This window comes from Mastacembelus armatus, chromosome 16 (assembly GCF_900324485.2).
Source record: "Mastacembelus armatus chromosome 16, fMasArm1.2, whole genome shotgun sequence".
NCBI classification, from domain to species: Eukaryota; Metazoa; Chordata; class Actinopteri; order Synbranchiformes; family Mastacembelidae; genus Mastacembelus; species Mastacembelus armatus.
This window is the reverse complement of record NC_046648.1, coordinates 1116351-1133424: the sequence shown is the minus strand read 5'-3', so window position 1 is coordinate 1133424 and position 17074 is coordinate 1116351. Positions and strand designations below refer to the sequence as shown.

The following is a 17074-nucleotide window of genomic DNA, read 5'->3' as shown; positions in this document are numbered from 1 at the left end:
AAGATTTTTAAAGGAGGTTACAGATTCATAGGGACTTTCAACCGGTTACTAGAAATAACAGACAGTATGTGCATGTCACTGGGTGTGTTCAAGAAGCAAAAGATGATTCATCCCATACATATACTTGGTACTGGACCTCACACCTGCAGTATGTAAACATATTGCAGGACATAAAAGTCACTGCCAAGTTCTACCTTAATTTGTTTTAGAGGAAGGGTAATTTTTTTTTTAGGTCATGCTTGAGGGGCCTTAAGATTTTGATTGGCTGAGTTTCTGTCTGTATAATATATAAAAGGATGGAACAAAAGAATTCAGCATATTTTACAGGTAAGCACTGTTCATTATTTGTTTTATGGTAGCTGTATGGTCAAATTATTACATTTATTCTACTCAAATAATGTTAAAATAAAATTCATGTTTCTTTCAGCCATGGGGAATCTATTCCTGCTTTGTACTATAGGGGCTTTACTCATCTGTAAGTATATTTTGTCTTTTGAATTTTTCATATTTTTTAACTGTGGGTGGACTCATAGATGTCCCTCATTTTCATTTCAGTGGTTAGCAGAACCATCACAGTAGTATAATAGTAAAAGTACTCAGCAAATGATTCTTTCTTTCATATATATGAAAATTCCTGCTTATAAATGGACACCTATTAACCCTGAGTAAATATGCTTAGCTCGTTTAGTCAGTCAGAGCAGCATTACTCAAGCATTGGCTCTTAATTCCCCAGCAAAATATGAAGCCAAGTAGTTATTCGGCTTGCAGCAGTTTATCAAAGTTGTCAACCCCATCGTTGTGTAGCCTTCCCAGGTGCTGGTGTGAAATAAGTAGAATGTTAAACAGGTGAATGAGTTGAGAGTGCAGTGCATAAGGGACTGAAGTCCAAATTGAAATTTGCTTTTGTTGGAAATACAATTTACCTTACGCTGCTGTTAAGCTGAAGCTGTTATACTGAATAGGGGAAACAGGACTGTAATGTAAGTTCTTCAGGCTTTGACTTTGCCCTGAAATGTGATTTTGAAAGCAAAGACATAACTATGGATGATATTTGCATGATACAATTATATTGTTGGACAGTGTGACTTATACAGTGTGACTTATACTTATACAAGAGTCAGTCAAGTGATTATTTCTCTGACTAAATCCCACATAATGTTTATCAAGACACAATGCAGTCTGTCCATTACAGACCACAATCATCACTTTTTATTTAAGTTGGAAGTGAAAATATTTTGAGTCACTTTCTCTTTGGTTTCCTATTGTTGCTTTCTAACACAATCCAAGATGTCTCAAGGCAGTTTTTCTATTCACACAACTAGTCTCATTTATTTCCTAATGCTGTTTTGATGTATTTTCTTCATCAATAAGATTTGTGAGCCACAGTTTTGTTCTTGGCTCCTTGATTTAGGTAACTGAAAAAGAAATCACTTTTGACATGTTTTTCTCTTTGTCTTCTCTTCCCGTCTGTCAGGTCCATCTAGTGCTGGATGGGCAGGGAGGGAGTTCGCCTTCTCATTCATGCAGAATTATCTTCCAAATTATGATACACCTCGCTTTCAGCTCTACATCACTGCTATTCAGCCCAATGCGAGAGTGAGAGTGCAGGTGCCTTCGTTAAACTTTAAGGAAGAGCAAACAATAAATGCAGGAAATGGGGCCACCTTCAGTCTCCCTACTACTGTTGAGATATATGGCAGTGTGAAGTCTCCCAACACAGTGCACATTGAAGCCTCAGCATTTGTGACTGTAACTGCCTTGAGCTACAAGCAGTACACAGCAGACACTGCTGTGATATTTCCTGTCACTGACTGGGGAACAGAATATTTCATCTTTACACCTACTGGAACTCCCGAAGGCTTCTTCAAAGAGTTCTCAGTCACAAATGGTAAAGAGAGCAACAAAGTAGAGATTTTTCCACAAGGCTCAATCAGTTTCCAGGGTCGTGTCTATGGTAGCGGCAGCCAGATGGTAATAGATCTGCAGCCATATGAAAGTGTCCAGCTCCAGAGCCCACATGACCTTTCTGGCACCAGAGTTACCTCCCAACGCCCTGTTGCAGTTTTCACGGGTCACACTTGCACCTGGCAATTTTCAAAATGTAACTTTGTTTTTGAGCAGCTCCTGCCGGTATGCGGCTGGGGATCCAGCTTCATTGTGCCTCCCCTGAGCATCCAGACAAAATATGACAGTGTGTTCCTCCAGGCCTCGCAGCCCACCAAAGTCACAGTGCAATATCCCAGCCGTCAAGATGTTATGAGTTTGACTGGGGGGCAGTTTAAGGAGATCCGCTACCGCAGTTCTGAAACACTGTCCATTAAGGCTGATAAAGGCATTCAGGTCCTCTTACTTTTCAGTGGTGTTACACTGAATTTCTTCCGAACCTTTGACCCTTTCTTGATGACAATCCTGTCTACAGACCGCTACTGCTCCTCCTACTCAATAGAAGCTTTGCAGGACTTTGAAAACCAAATCCTAATTGTAGCACAGACCAGTGCCATAGCAGAACTCCGGATTGATGGTGTGAATCTCCCGGCTACTGTCCAGTGGAAAAAGGTTACAGGGACAGATTTCTCTTGGGCAGAGATGCCTGTCAAATACACACCTGACAGAAACAGACACACTGTGAGCAGCTCAGGTTCCAGCTTTGCTCTCTACACTATTGGTTTCAGCCACATGAATGGTTATGGCAGCCCAGCACATTGTCTACAGCCAGGTAAGGTGTGCTCACACTGTTTAAGGACTGATTATTTCCCTCACAAATCATTTGCAAAGTGATGTTATGATAACCAGGATATTTACCGAAGAAATGATATACATACATTTACTGGAATGATGTGGGCATTTTCTTTGTATTCTCTATGGTTTTCTAGGAAAAAGATTTTTGTCCTGCAGTACTATGACCTGCAATGCCAATGAGGTGTGTGAAATGAAAGGAGGGTACGCGTCCTGTGTCCCCAAAACTGGCACCTGCCGGGCCGTGGGAGATCCTCACTACCGAACCTTTGACGGCCGATACTATGACTTCATGGGTACCTGCACATACGTCATTGCTAAAAACTGTGGAACAGACGGCCAGCTTCCAGACTTTGAGGTTCTCGCCCAGAATGAGAACAGAGGAAGCCTTAGGGTGTCTTATGTCGGCTTGGTCACAGTAAAGGTGTATGGTGTCACCATCACAGTAGTTCGGTCTGAAACAGGTCGTGTTAGGGTAAGACTTCATATTTCTGTTAATAAACTATTTCAAAAACAATGTTTTAATATGATCTTTACTTAGCTTATTATAAATAGTAAAGTATTTTTTGTGTGACAGACTGAAATGCAGACATTCATTCCTGTACATGTCTGTTATATACTCAGACTACACTATTTGTTTTCTTCTCTGCAGATTGACAACACTCTGTGGAGTCTACCAGTAGCCTTGAACAACAACAAACTGATGATGTTTCAGAGCGGTCGCTCTGTTGTCATTGAGGCTGATTTTGGTCTAAATGTCCGTTATGACTATGAACACTATCTTGTGGTCACTTTGTCTGGTAATTACGCTGGTAGGACTTGTGGTCTCTGTGGCAATTTCAATGGCAACCCCAAAGATGATTTCACTACACCCTCTGGCACCCAGGCAGATGGGCTTGTGGCCTTTGCGAGCAGCTGGAAGGTTCCAGGGCTGATAGAAGATGCTCTGTGCAGAGATGACTGTGTGGGAGGGTGTGAGCGCTGTGAAAACAGCCTGATGAACATCTGGGCAGGTGACTTGTTTTGTGGGCTGATCACACTTATAACAAATGGGCCATTCAGCAAATGTCATGCTGCCATCGACCCACAAGCATACCTGGAAAACTGTAAATATGACGTCTGTATGGGAGGTGGCCTTCGACATTTTCTTTGCAAGGCACTGGAGGCTTACACTGAAGCCTGCCAGCTTGCTGAGATCCAGATTGAAGATTGGAGGACAATTGCTCAATGCCGTAAGTACTGTACAAAACACTGTATGTGCATACGTTTTCTTCTATGCTGTTGCAAGCATTTATTACAATCTGTTCTCCGTTTTCTCCCTCAAGCTCCCAAATGTCCAGCCAACAGCCACTATGAACTCTGTGGCAGTTCCTGTCCAGCCACTTGTTCTGATCCTACTGCTCCATCCAAATGCAAGCGCCCCTGTGTGGAGACCTGCACCTGCAATGCAGGCTTTCTTTTGAGCGGAAATCAGTGTGTGCCTGACACTCAGTGTGGTTGTACCCATGAGGGCCGATACGTCCCGGCTGGGGAATCGTTCTGGGCTGACCAGGGCTGTCAGCGATGGTGTAAATGTGTTGCTGGTAGCAGACGTGTGGAGTGCCAGGATAAAACCTGTGGGGCAGGGCAGCAGTGCCAGGTGGTTGAAGGCATTAGAAAGTGCAAAGCAGCCTCCCACAGCACCTGCCAGGCCACAGGTGACCCCCATTATAAGACCTTTGACAAGCAGAAGTTTGACTTCCAGGGTACATGTGTCTACCAACTAGTTGCACTCTGCTCCAAGAACAAGGAGTTAGTGCCTTTTGAAGTGCTGGTGCAGAATGACCACAGAGGCAGCAAGGTGGTTTCCTACACCAAGTTAGTGGAGATCAAAGTGTATTCCCTCAGCATTGTCATAACCAAGACATACAAGGGTCGGATTTTGGTAAGTGCTGTGTGTTATCTAGTATGTGAAAGTTTAATTCTGAGTGATTTGTTCAGATTCTGTGTTTGATTTTTTTCATCTCTTTATGTAAATATCATGATGTGTCCTTCTCCAGGTGAATGATGAGCTACTCAACTTGCCTGTCTCGCTGGCAGAAGGACGGGTATCTGTATATTTGAGTGGCATGTTTGCTGTTGTTACCACAGATTTTGGCCTCAAACTCTCCTTCAACTGGGAAAGTGCTGCATTTGTAACACTGCCAAGTACCTACATGGGAGCTGTTTGTGGACTCTGTGGCAACTATGACGGCAAACCCCAGGATGACCTGATTCCCAAGAATGGTGACAAACCTGTCTCACCAGCAGACTTTGGTGCCAGCTGGCAAGTGGCTGAGATCCCGGGTTGTGTCCATGGCTGTAAGGGGGTATGTCCTAGTTGTGACATTACCCAGAAGGTTCAGTATGAAACAGGAGATTTCTGCGGTATACTGACAGACCCCAAAGGGCCTTTCCGTGATTGCCATGCTAAGGTGGACCCAGCTGGCTTCTTTGAAGACTGTGTTTATGACGTTTGCATGTACAATGGTAGGAAGGATGTGCTGTGTCAGGCTATTACAGCATACACATCTGCCTGCCAGACCGCTGGGGCCACAGTGTACAGCTGGAGAACCAGTCAGTTCTGTGGTGAGAAATCCATCTATTCATCCATCCATCATATATTTCCCCACTTATTCCTAACCAGGGTCCCAAGGATCTGCTGGAGCCTATACCAGCTCTCTTTTGGGTGAAATGCAGGGGTCCACCCTGGACAGGTCACCAGTCCATCACAGGGCCACATACAGACACACAAACAACCACACATACTCACACTCACTCCTATGGGCAGTTTAACAGGCATATTTTTGGACTGTGGGAGGAAACTTGAGTATCCAGAGTAAACCCACGCAAGCATGGGGAGAACATACAAATTCCACACAAAAAGCCAGGTAGCGAACCCAGGACTTTCTTGCTGTGAGGCAACGGTGCTAACCACTCATCGACCGTGCTGCCCAAGAAATGCATTAATTTAAATTAAATAATTTATATAAAAAGTACAGTCAACATGGTTTATTGTAGTAGTATAGAAAGCAAATATTGAAGAAATTAATTTTAAAAAAAGAAACTTTAATTTTACTTTATTCTACTGCTCTGAGTGTAGTCCTTGTTTACGTGTACTTCACAATGTGTTTTCTACTGTTCTAGGGTTTTATGCAGTTTTGTAATACCTGCCTCGTGGAATCTGTCCTCACGTTGCCTTTTATGTGTCTTGTGTACAGCTGTGAAATGTCCAGCCAACAGCCACTATGACATTTGTGCGACTGCCTGCCCTGCCACTTGTCAGAGTCTGGGCCCTCCTCAAGGCTGTCGGGGTCAGTGTAAGGAAGGCTGCTCCTGTGACGAGGGGTCCATCCTCAGTGGAGATACCTGCGTTCCCTTTTCTCAATGTGGCTGCTTCTACAAAGATCGCTACTACCACGTCAGCCAAGTGTTTTATCCCAGTGGGCAGTGTGAAGAGGAATGCAAATGCACACAAAATGGAGAGGTATTGTGATGAAGTAAATAATAATTTTAACTTTATACTGGTTGGTGTGAACTCTTGGACTTTTCAACCTTTCTCTTGTGTCTCTTTTTCTCAGACTGTGTGCAAAAAGTTCACTTGTGGCCCAAATGAGAAGTGTAAAGTAGAGAATGGCATCCAGAAATGTCACCCTGTTGGTAACGGTGTATGCCAAGCCTCTGGTGACCCCCATTACCGCTCTTTTGATGGGAAAACATTTGATTTCCAAGGCACCTGCACCTACACACTTTCCAAGAGCTGTGGGCTGGAAGGTACCCTCCTGGTGGCCTTCTCTGTTGAGGTGGAGAACGTGGAATGGAACCAGATGAATGTCAAAGGGGTGTCTGTCACTAAGCTGGTTGCTGTGGAGGTCTATGGCTTCACTCTTATCATGAGGAACAACATGTATGGAGTCCTGGTGAGTAACGACATTAAATGTTCATGTTCTTCGTATAACAAAGATTCATATTTGGAAAACAATGGAATCTGTTGGTTCTGTCATGTAGCAGCACATAGTATAAATGCAGAGAGACATAAAAGAAACTTGTCAAATATATTTTAACATTCTTACCCTCAATAACCCTCGTCCCTTCTTTAGGTAAATGGAGTGTTTAACTACCTTCCCCTGAATCTAAATGATGGAGCTGTGCTCATTTATCAACAAGGCATGCGCTATGTTGTTGCAACAAATTTCGGACTGCTAGTCACTTATGACCTGGTCTACCAGGTGACAGTCACAGTACCTGGTACTTACCGTGATAAAGTCTGTGGCTTGTGTGGCAACTTCAATGGTGACCAAAAAGATGACTTCCAAATGCCCAGTCGCCAGCTCACCACCAACGTCAATGAGTTTGGAGGTTCCTGGAAGGTGACTGTCCCTAATGTGGTGTGTGACAATGGCTGCGAAGGGGACTACTGTCCAAAATGTGACCCAGCTCGCAAGGCTGTGTTTTCAAAGACCACTAACTGTGGAATGGTTACGTCACCCAGTGGACCTTTTGCAGCGTGCCATAAAAAACTTGACCCACAGCCTTACTTTAATGACTGTATATTTGATGTGTGTGTTGCCAATGGTGATGAAAAGGTGTTGTGTAACAGCATTGCATCCTACGCCTTCAACTGTCACATGGCAGGAGTGGATGTAAACAACTGGAGGACTGCTTCATTTTGTCGTAAGTTAGGAGGAGTCAACCTCTTATTCTCATCTGCCTTCTGAAAGCTATTGTGCTTATTAAAACTAAGAACAGGTTCTACTCTAAAAGTTTCTCTTCCTGTCTTCTGATCATTTTTAGCCATGAACTGCCCAGCCAACAGTCACTATGAGGTGTGTGCAGATGCTTGTTCTGACCCCTGCCCAGGCCTCACACAGATTGTTCAGTGCTCCACCAAATGTACAGAGGGCTGTGAATGTGACGCTGGCTTTGTATTCAATGGACAGACATGTGTTAGACTTTCTGAGTGTGGCTGCTATGAGAATGGAAAAACCTATAAGGTAAAATTCAGCACCAAAAAGCCATTTCATACACAGTAATATACAAGTGTTTGCTTTTGAGGATCGAAGGGGCCTAAGCTACTCCCCACCATGCTAACTAGGAAATAAAGATGCCTTTACTTTTTCCACAGTACTGTGGCATTATTGTTGACAAGGCCCTGCCTTTTTGAGTCATAGAAATGGGTACAGAGGATTTCTCCTGACATATAACTATGTGGCTGTCTAGATTTCTTTCTTGTAAAGATTGAATGAACATGGTCTAGACCCTTCTATAACGTGTAATGTCTTCTCCTATTTTTGCCTTTGTCCAGCCTGAGGAGGTTGTGTATGAAGACGACTGTAACACGAAGTGCACCTGTAATCCAGCAAAAGGACTAACCTGCGAAAAGTACTCCTGCCCTCAAAGCACCAAATGCATGGTCAAGAAAGGAATCAGGGCCTGTTACAACACAGGCAAGGCAAATAACTGCACTGTATTACCAGATTTAACTGTTTTTGACTTGAATTTATTAAATTCCCTTTATAACCTGTGTAGATCCCTGCAAAGATGCTAATTGTCGGGTCAAGGAGCGGTGTCTTGTTGAGAATGGTGAAGCTGTGTGCGTCCCTGATTTCACTGGAATCTGCTGGGCCTGGGGTGACCCACACTACCACACCTTTGATGGTTACAACTATGACTTCCAGGGCACCTGCAAGTACGTCATCTCCAAGACTTGTGGAAACTTGGATGGGCTAGTTCCTTTCTCAATCACAGAGAGAAATGATAATCGAGGATACACAGCAGTTTCCTTTGTGAGAGAGGTAGATGTATCTGTATATGGGTACACCATTACCATTGTCAAGAGCCAGATTGGTCGAGTTATGGTAAGATTTTTGTTTATTTTCTGATGTGTTTGATTTGTAGTATTTCATTCTACAGTGTACAGTATTGTTTATTCTAGTGTTCTAATCTGTTTCCTTTAGGTGAATGGGGAGCTGCAGAATCTGCCATTAAAACTGGGTGACGGTGAAGTTTCAGTATACCAGAGTGGTCTCACTGCAGTACTACAGACTAACTTTGGCTTAGTTGTCCAGTACGACTGGAACTGGGAACTAGTCATTAAGCTCCCCAGCAGCTACTATGGCCTGGTCTGTGGTCTGTGTGGCAATTTCAATGGTGACATTAGTGATGAGCTCCTGAATCCAGCTGGGAAACCTGTCTCCTCAGTTATAGAGTGGGGCAAGAGTTGGCAAACCCCTGACCAGGACAAAGATCATCCTTGCTGGGACACCTGTGAGGAAACCTGCCCTACTTGTGATGGTAGCCAAGTTAAGCTCTATGAGACTGAGGCTTTTTGTGGGGCCCTCGCAGCCAAGACCAATGGTGTGTTCCAGAAATGTCATGGAAGTGTTGACCCCCAGGCCTTCATGAACAGCTGTGTGTATGATGTGTGTATGAATAAAGGAGACAAGAAAATGCTGTGCCAGGCATTGGCCTCTTACAATAAGCAGTGTCGTGAGCAAGGGATTATCATCAAGGACTGGAGGAAACAGTTTAACTGTCGTGAGTATCTCAGTAAACAATTTGTCAAAGAATCTTTTAAAATATTCTTTATTTGACTGATGTCTTTTAATTTCTGCCCAGCAATGAACTGTCAACGCAACAGCCACTATGAAGACTGCGCCAGCCCATGCCAGCCATCCTGCTCATTCCCTGATCAAAAGCAGACCTGCAGTGGTACCTGTGTTGAGACCTGTGTGTGTGATGAAGGTTACGTCCTCAGTGCCGGTGTCTGTGTGCCTATTAAAACATGTGGTTGCTCCTATCAGGGTCGCTATTACAAGCCCGGCCAGCGCTTCTGGGCTGATGAGCCCTGCACTCGCCTATGTGAGTGTCATGCCACAATGGGCATGGTTACATGCCGTGAGGCATCCTGCTCTGCCAAAGAAAGATGCACCATAGTGGATGGAGAGCGTGGCTGCCATGCCATCAGTCATGCCACATGCACAGCCTCAGGTGACCCACACTACCGCACTTTTGATGGCTACAAGTATGACTTTCAGGGGACGTGTGTATATCAGCTGGTGGGACTGTGCTCTCAGCAGCCTGAGTTGGTGCCGTTCAATGTGACTGTGCAGAACGACAACCGGGGAAACAAAGTCGTATCCTACACAAGGACGGTCACGTTGTCCATATATGGCATTACCCTCACCATCAGCAAAGAATTCCCCTACAAGGTCCTGGTAAGTATGGATGGATCAGTGTGGATATATGAAACATAATGTTGTTGATTGATTGTTGAAGTCATCAGACACTAATGTTAGAAGAAACAGCATCTACTCCCATTACAGTACTGAAAAATAAGACACATCCATATTCAAATAATTGGGTGGTAATGCCCTCTGCCATAGACATTTAATTGCTGACAGATCCAGACAGACATAACCAAAGTAAGATTTAAATACCCTTCATGTAGGATTAGCAACAACAGAAAAATTGTTAAATCTATTATTATCTAATAATATTTCTCCCTCCCTTTTTTTTCTGCACTTCAGCTCAATGGGCAGCTTGCTTCATTGCCACTGAATTACGATAATCAGGTGGTGGTGATTCTCAGTGGCCGGACAGCTGTAGTCAAGACAGCTGCTGGTATCACTGTGACCTTTGACTGGTGGAGCACAGTGAGAGTTACTCTGCCCAGCACCTATCAGGGTGCAGTCTGTGGTCTTTGTGGCAACTACAGTGGAAAAGCTGAGGATGACCTGATCATGCCAAATGGCCAGACTGCCACTGATGGAGCCAAGCTGGGGGAGAGCTGGCAGGTGGCCCTTGTACCAGGGTGTTCATCAGTCTGCCAGGGGGCAGGGTGCCAGGCCTGCTCCGACTCTGAAAGTAAAGCGTACCAAGGCGAGAAGTACTGTGGCATTATTTCTGACAAGACAGGGCCTTTCAGAGATTGCCACAGCCACGTGGATCCTGCTCCTTACTTGGAGGACTGTGTGTATGATGCCTGTCAGTATCATGGTCATCAAAGGTCAGTCTGTGATGCAGTGAAAGTGTATGTCTCAACCTGTCAGAGCTTAGGAATCACCATCTACTCCTGGAGAACAGATACCTTCTGTCGTGAGTTTTTTTTTTATGTTTTCCTTTAATGTTTTCATGATTCAAATCTCTTATTTCAAAATGTTTCCTAAATCTTCTATCTTGTTTTTCTCTCCCTCTTCCCATCCTGTTCCACAGCAATGGTGTGTCCAGCTAACAGCCACTATGCTCTGTGTGCCAAGGGTTGCCCACTCACCTGTGCCAGCATAACCTCCTTTGCCACTTGCGACAGGAGTTGTACAGAAGCCTGCGAATGTGACGAAAATTACCTCCTGAGTGAGGGTACCTGTGTACCTGTGGGAGACTGTGGCTGTTCGTACAATGGTCAGTACTACAGGAAAGGAAATATCTTCTATCCTGAAAACGAATGTGCAGAGCAATGCATCTGTGGAGAGAATGGTGCAGTGTCTTGCCAAAAGGTCAATTGCCGTGCAGGAGAGATCTGTAAAGTTGTGAACGGAGTGAAAGGCTGCCACCCTGAGGGACAAGGCAAGTGTGTGGCTTCAGGTGACCCCCATTATATTTCTTTTGATGGAAGGAAGTTTGATTTCCAGGGTACCTGTGTCTATGTGTTGGCCAAGGTTTCTGATGATGACAAAGGGCAACTGACACCATTCACTGTAACTCAGGGGAATGAGAAATATGGAAATGGAAAGGTAGCTGTTACCAAGTCAGTTGCAGTGGCAGTTTATGGTTATGTCATCTACATCCAGCAGCGAGTGCCATGGAAAGTCATTGTGAGTGGAACAGCATTTATCCAGAATAGTATTGTGGTTTCATTTGTACATAATTTAATTTCAACCATGAAATAGTTTCTGAGATTCCACTTGTTTCCTTATTCAGGTTGATGATGAACTTTTCAACCTTCCTCTCTCCCTGGACAATGGTCGTGTCAGAGTCACCCAGAATGGCCTCAACATAATTGTCGAGACAGAGTTTGGACTGAAAGTCCTCTATGACACTGTCTATTATGTTGAGGTGATTGTGCCTTCTACATATCAGGGTAAGATGTCTGGTCTTTGTGGCAACTACAACAAGGATGGTGGTGATGACTTCTTACTTCCTGACGGCAATCACACAAACAATGTCGATGACTTTGGGAAAGCGTGGGTGGTGGACTTGCCTGGATTTCGGTGTGGAGGTTGTGGAGGACAGTGCCCAGTGTGTGATCAGGCCAAGGCTGCTTTGTATGAAAAACCTGATTCCTGTGGCATCATAAGTGCACCTGATGGGCCTTTCAAAGCTTGTCACAGCAAAGTTGACCCAGCAGCATATGTGTCTCATTGTATCTTTGATGTTTGTGCTGTGGGTGACAACAAAGATACTCTGTGTAACAGTGTGCAGGCCTACGCTTTGGCCTGCCAGAGTGCAGGAGCTCAAATCCAGCCATGGAGGAGCAGCTCCTTCTGCCGTGAGTTACACAAAACCTAGAGTGAAGAAATGTCCTTTGGTTTTTCTTTACATTTCTTACAAATGTCTTCTTGTCTTGTAGCTGCTTCCTGCCCTCCACACAGTCACTATGAGTTATGGGCCAACACCTGCACTGAAACTTGTGCCGGCTTTATTTACCCATTTTCCTGTTCTGCAAGCTCTTTTGAAGGATGTCAGTGTGATGCTGGCTTCGTTTTTGATAGTGTCCAATGTGTTCCCTTGGAAAACTGTGGATGTCTGCATGACGGCAGATATCTGACGGTAAAACTACTGACATTTTACTTTGATATCAAACATAGTAATTGTGCTACAACACAAAGTTAGTCAGGAACAAAATACCTTTTGCATCTAAAAATAACTTGACATTGTCTGTTCCTGTCATAACATTTACCCATGTGACCTGGAAGAGAAATCATTTGAACATTAAACAAAATATATGTTTCTAGGTGGGCCAAGCAGTGGTGGACAAAGACTGTAGCTCCAAGTGTGTGTGCCAGGCATCCGGGCTGATGAAGTGTGAAAAACTGTCCTGTGCCAGTGGGGAGGAATGTGGTTTAAGAGATGGGGTCAGAGGTTGTCACGTTAAACAGGGCCGCTGTAAGATCAACCATATTGGCCTCCTTACCTCCTTTGATGGCATGTCTGGAGTAATAGAAGCTCAGGGGGCGTTTGATATAGCCTCCCTGTGCGACGAGAGCACAAAGCTGTGGTTCCGTGTGGTCGTGGACGTCAGGGTCTGCAGTGAAGGGGCATCTCCTACTGTTGCCTCTGTGTACGTTTTCTTCAACGAAACCATTGTCACTGTGAACAGCCAGCAGGAGACATGGGTGAGAAGAGTTGCCTGAGACAACGTAGTTTCATGTTGGCAGTAATAATCAGGATATTGTCAATTTGTCTAAATTGATTTTCCTTTTTTTATGCCATGCAGGTAAATGGTAGGAAAGTGTCTCTTCCCAGCAAAGTGATGGATGAACTATCTGTCCAAATCTCAGGCAATACTGTGATCATCGATATTGCATCAGTTGTGCGAGTCACCTACTCAGTGTCACAGGAGGTCACTGTTATTGTTGATAGCAGCCTGTCTGGTAAAATGTGCGGTGCCTGTGGAAACTACAATAACAACTCCAAAGATGATATGACGACTGCAGATGGGAAAATCGCCACTGACGTGTCTGTGGTTATTGGCTCCTGGAGCGCTGGGGACTTTTCTAGATGGTGAGTGTTTAAAACACCACTACTTGCCTAATGGCTAGGGAGTTGGACTTGTAACCTGAAAATTGCAGATTCAAGTCTCAGGTCTGGCAGGAATTGTCAGTGGTTTCTAGGCCAGTGCCCTGTTCACCCTCAATACCACGGCTGAGGTGAGACCCCTGAGCAAGGCACCGGATCAACAAATGCACCCCGGGCTCCGCAGCATTAGCTGCCCTCTGCTCTGGGTGTGCTTTGTGATGGGTTAAATGCAGAGCACAAATTCTGAGTATGGGTCACCATACTTGGCCATATAAGTCACTTCAACTTTTTTTTTTCAGTTTCACTTAGACTGGAAGTTTTAATCTTGAACTCAATCTTGCCCTTTATTATGCAAACTGCAGACTTAATTTGACCACTGAAATAATCAAGTACAGATCAGCAAGAGATGGGATGGTGCTATGACCATTCAACCGCTTATTCTTTTAACAGCAAGAACTAAACAAGGACTCCACAGAGCCCTTTTAAAGCAATGAGTGTGGTTTTTAATTGCATTTGGTCCAACTTAATTAACAAATGCCAGAGAATCCTCTATGGCAATTACTGATAAAAAGCAGGTGAGAGTGACAGGCACGACCATCAAAAGCTACCAAGCTTGCAATCCAATCACTGCTTGTCATCCAAGGACACTTAAGATCAGTGTCAGCTGGTGAAAAATATTTTAAGTGGGGCTCTGCCAAATTTACTTATTTCAGTAACCATCCCTATACAACTAAAGAAGATCACAGGGCAATAACATAACTCATAGTCTTGGAAATGTTCATGTTATTTAATGTAATTAAATGTTTGTCCATTACACAAAAGCAAAATATACATTATCAATATATCAATTAATATAATACTACATATATAGAGAAATACTTAAGGATACAGGTCTATTAAATCTGTTTAACGAATAATGCTACGGAAGTTTTTTTTTACAACTGTGTGGAGACGTTAAATAGCATGATTAGCTATGTTCTCTAGTACATTCGTATTTCTTAATTTATTCAGATAAATGTTTAACGTCCCTAATTCCTGTCACAGCCCATGCTGTTTTAAAAAGGAAGCAAAGGAAGCAAAACGTGGAGTTTGGATGGCTGCATCCAGCTAGCCAAGCCTCTCTGCTGTACCAGTTAGAGTGAAACTTCTCATATAGTTTTACCCTTTTTCGCTAGCTTGTTGTTTGATTATGATGTCAGGTTGATCTGGACCAAGTTCTTCTTTCAAACGGATTCTGAAGAAGAGATTTTGCTGAATTAAGAGAAAGCTGAAGTTGCTACCTGGTGTCCATCACTGTCAGTAACAATCGCTGTCCTCAGCTACTGATTCTGCTCTGGGCCATTAAATCGTCGCCCTTTAGGCGTCAAATTAGCCGACGCTGATTGGCTGAATTTCTGTTGCTATGTGTGTCTGAGAGCTTTTATTGGCTGTACTGTGTCACTGGGCAATGTTTAGTTCGCCCCAAGTTGAGCTGCTGCAGGTTTTTTTTTTTTTTACCACAAATACTGATTCATATTTAAATTTTTTTTTCAACAATATGTTCTCATACTTATACTTGAAATAGTAATATTAATTACTTTTAACAAATATATATATATATATTTTTTTTTTTAAAGTTTCAACGGTGGGCAGGGGGACTCATCTGGTGTGATATTAATTTGATCCCTTGTCTAAGTTTGTGTTTTAACTTTCAGTCAGTCCCTTAGAGAATTACATTTTGTGCATCCTCCTTTATGCAGAGTAGTTGTCTTGTTTCATGAATCCTCTCAACACCACACCCTAACCAAGACAAGAAATGACTTCTGTGTTTGCATTTGCGTTTAAAATAGTTTCAGACATTTTGCTTATAATCTGTGTTGTATTATGAGTAAACAGGACCTTTTTGCTCCACTGTCCTTTGACTGCAATGTTTTTTTTCTCATTTTAGTGGCCTGTAGAAATGTTGGTTCTGCTGTGAAAGAAAGCAGCCGATATACAGGTAAAAACTAAAGTTTTTGTCCTTTCAGATCTATGACTTAAAAATTCCTTGTGAAATAAACAGTTACTGACATCGTGCATTTTACCCCCATCAAACAGGATGAAGAAGAAAGTGAAGTTGTTTGGCTAAACTTGCTGGTTTACAGGCAGTCTTACTTTTCATTTATTTCTGCACTTCCTCTTGATTCATGAAATGGTTTTGGGTTGTTCACTGACAGTCTGGTCTGTTGTTCATTTTAGAGTAGTAGCAAAGTTTGTCTCATTCTTGATAAACATCTCCATCTGGTGGAGGATGTAGTTGTATCCTTTCCTTTCCACATGACTACAACTGAGAATAAGAAACTGTTACAGGTTTTGTATCTCTCTATCATAAGTTTTAAGTGTCTGTGTTTTACAAAATATGCTGTCATTACTGTTCTTACCAATAAATACTTTTCCATTACTCTGTATGTTTGACTTATTTGTGATTATTCCCCAAATGTTTACTGTTTAATTCTACAAAACCTCTAGAGCAGGGCTGTCAAACTCCAGTCCTTGAGGATATCTGCAACTAGCAAAGGGGAAATCTGGCAGTTTGGTGTGGGGAGAGACCTTGGGAAGACAGTTGTCATATAGCTGAGAGAAAACTATAACTGACAAAAGCAGCACAAGGAGAAAATTCTGAATGTTGTGGCTATTGATTTTTATGGGGTGGCACACGGTAAAATACAGTACAAAGTCAAAACTACCCCCGATATGAACAATCTGTAGAAATACGAGCTATTAACATATTTCTTATTAAGAGAAGCAGTTGAAGAGTAGACTACATATACTGTGACAGCTACACAATGTATGGTTTTATTTTTTACTAGGAAGCATAAGTCATTGTATCCATACTCAGGTTACAAATCTGAAAACGCATTTATCAGTGACTACTGCTACTCATGGCCAGCACTTGGTGATGCTCTTGACTGACTTGACAGACTAATCTGTTCATAAAAGTGCACCAGTGTTCATGTGTTCACTGAGCTGCTCTCCAAAGCCTTCACATTTCACCACAGTACTACAGAATCAATGTTATGGGGTGCCAAATGTAAAATGGCACGTTTAAATTAACAGCTAAATTTAACCACATTTAGAGTCAAACTATGTTGCAAATGTAGTCCACTTACACATTTAGGTTTAAAGTTAAGGTTTAGATTTAATATTTATATTTAGATTTAATGTTTGACCTTTTTCAAAATAAAAGTAGATATGACAACACTTAGAAATGTTGCTTTAAATCTTTTTTAAAAAAGTGACTTAAAAAAGACCATTTATAACATATTTTGACTCCAAATGTAATGAAATTAAGTTGTTAATTTAAGCAGGTGCCATTTTACAATCAGCAACCCAAATATACTGTTTGTCTTTTATCGACATGTGTATGTGGATGTGTGGGCAATGAGTCTGATTTACAGGCCATTGGGATGTTTTCCATCAGTCTTACTGATGAAACGTCAGTGGCTTGCTGTTCACTCCAACACCCCACCCACCCCACCACGTGTATCCTGAAATGAGACAGAAGAGCAGAGCTTTACTAGACACTACTGACAACTGAATCTGTACAAAACGCAAGACAGAGTTC

At 42.9% G+C, this 17074-nt stretch overlaps 1 protein-coding gene across 1 annotated transcript; it reads left to right on the top strand.

Annotated features, from left to right (window-relative positions):
- Positions 1 to 349: 349 nt before the first annotated feature.
- On the top strand, positions 350 to 15917 carry LOC113122826 (IgGFc-binding protein-like). Its single transcript, XM_026294433.1, has 22 exons — positions 350 to 475; positions 1475 to 2716; positions 2874 to 3211; positions 3389 to 3968; positions 4062 to 4660; positions 4776 to 5343; positions 5976 to 6241; positions 6336 to 6674; positions 6855 to 7428; positions 7549 to 7748; positions 8060 to 8201; positions 8284 to 8612; positions 8712 to 9291; positions 9373 to 9971; positions 10284 to 10851; positions 10969 to 11567; positions 11674 to 12241; positions 12323 to 12522; positions 12708 to 13088; positions 13190 to 13476; positions 15419 to 15469; positions 15568 to 15917. The coding sequence occupies exons 1-21, from the start codon at positions 364 to 366 to the stop codon at positions 15426 to 15428; spliced, it is 9081 nt and encodes a 3026-aa protein (XP_026150218.1). The 5' UTR covers positions 350 to 363; the 3' UTR covers positions 15429 to 15469; positions 15568 to 15917.
- The last annotated feature ends 1157 nt before the right edge of the window (positions 15918 to 17074 follow it).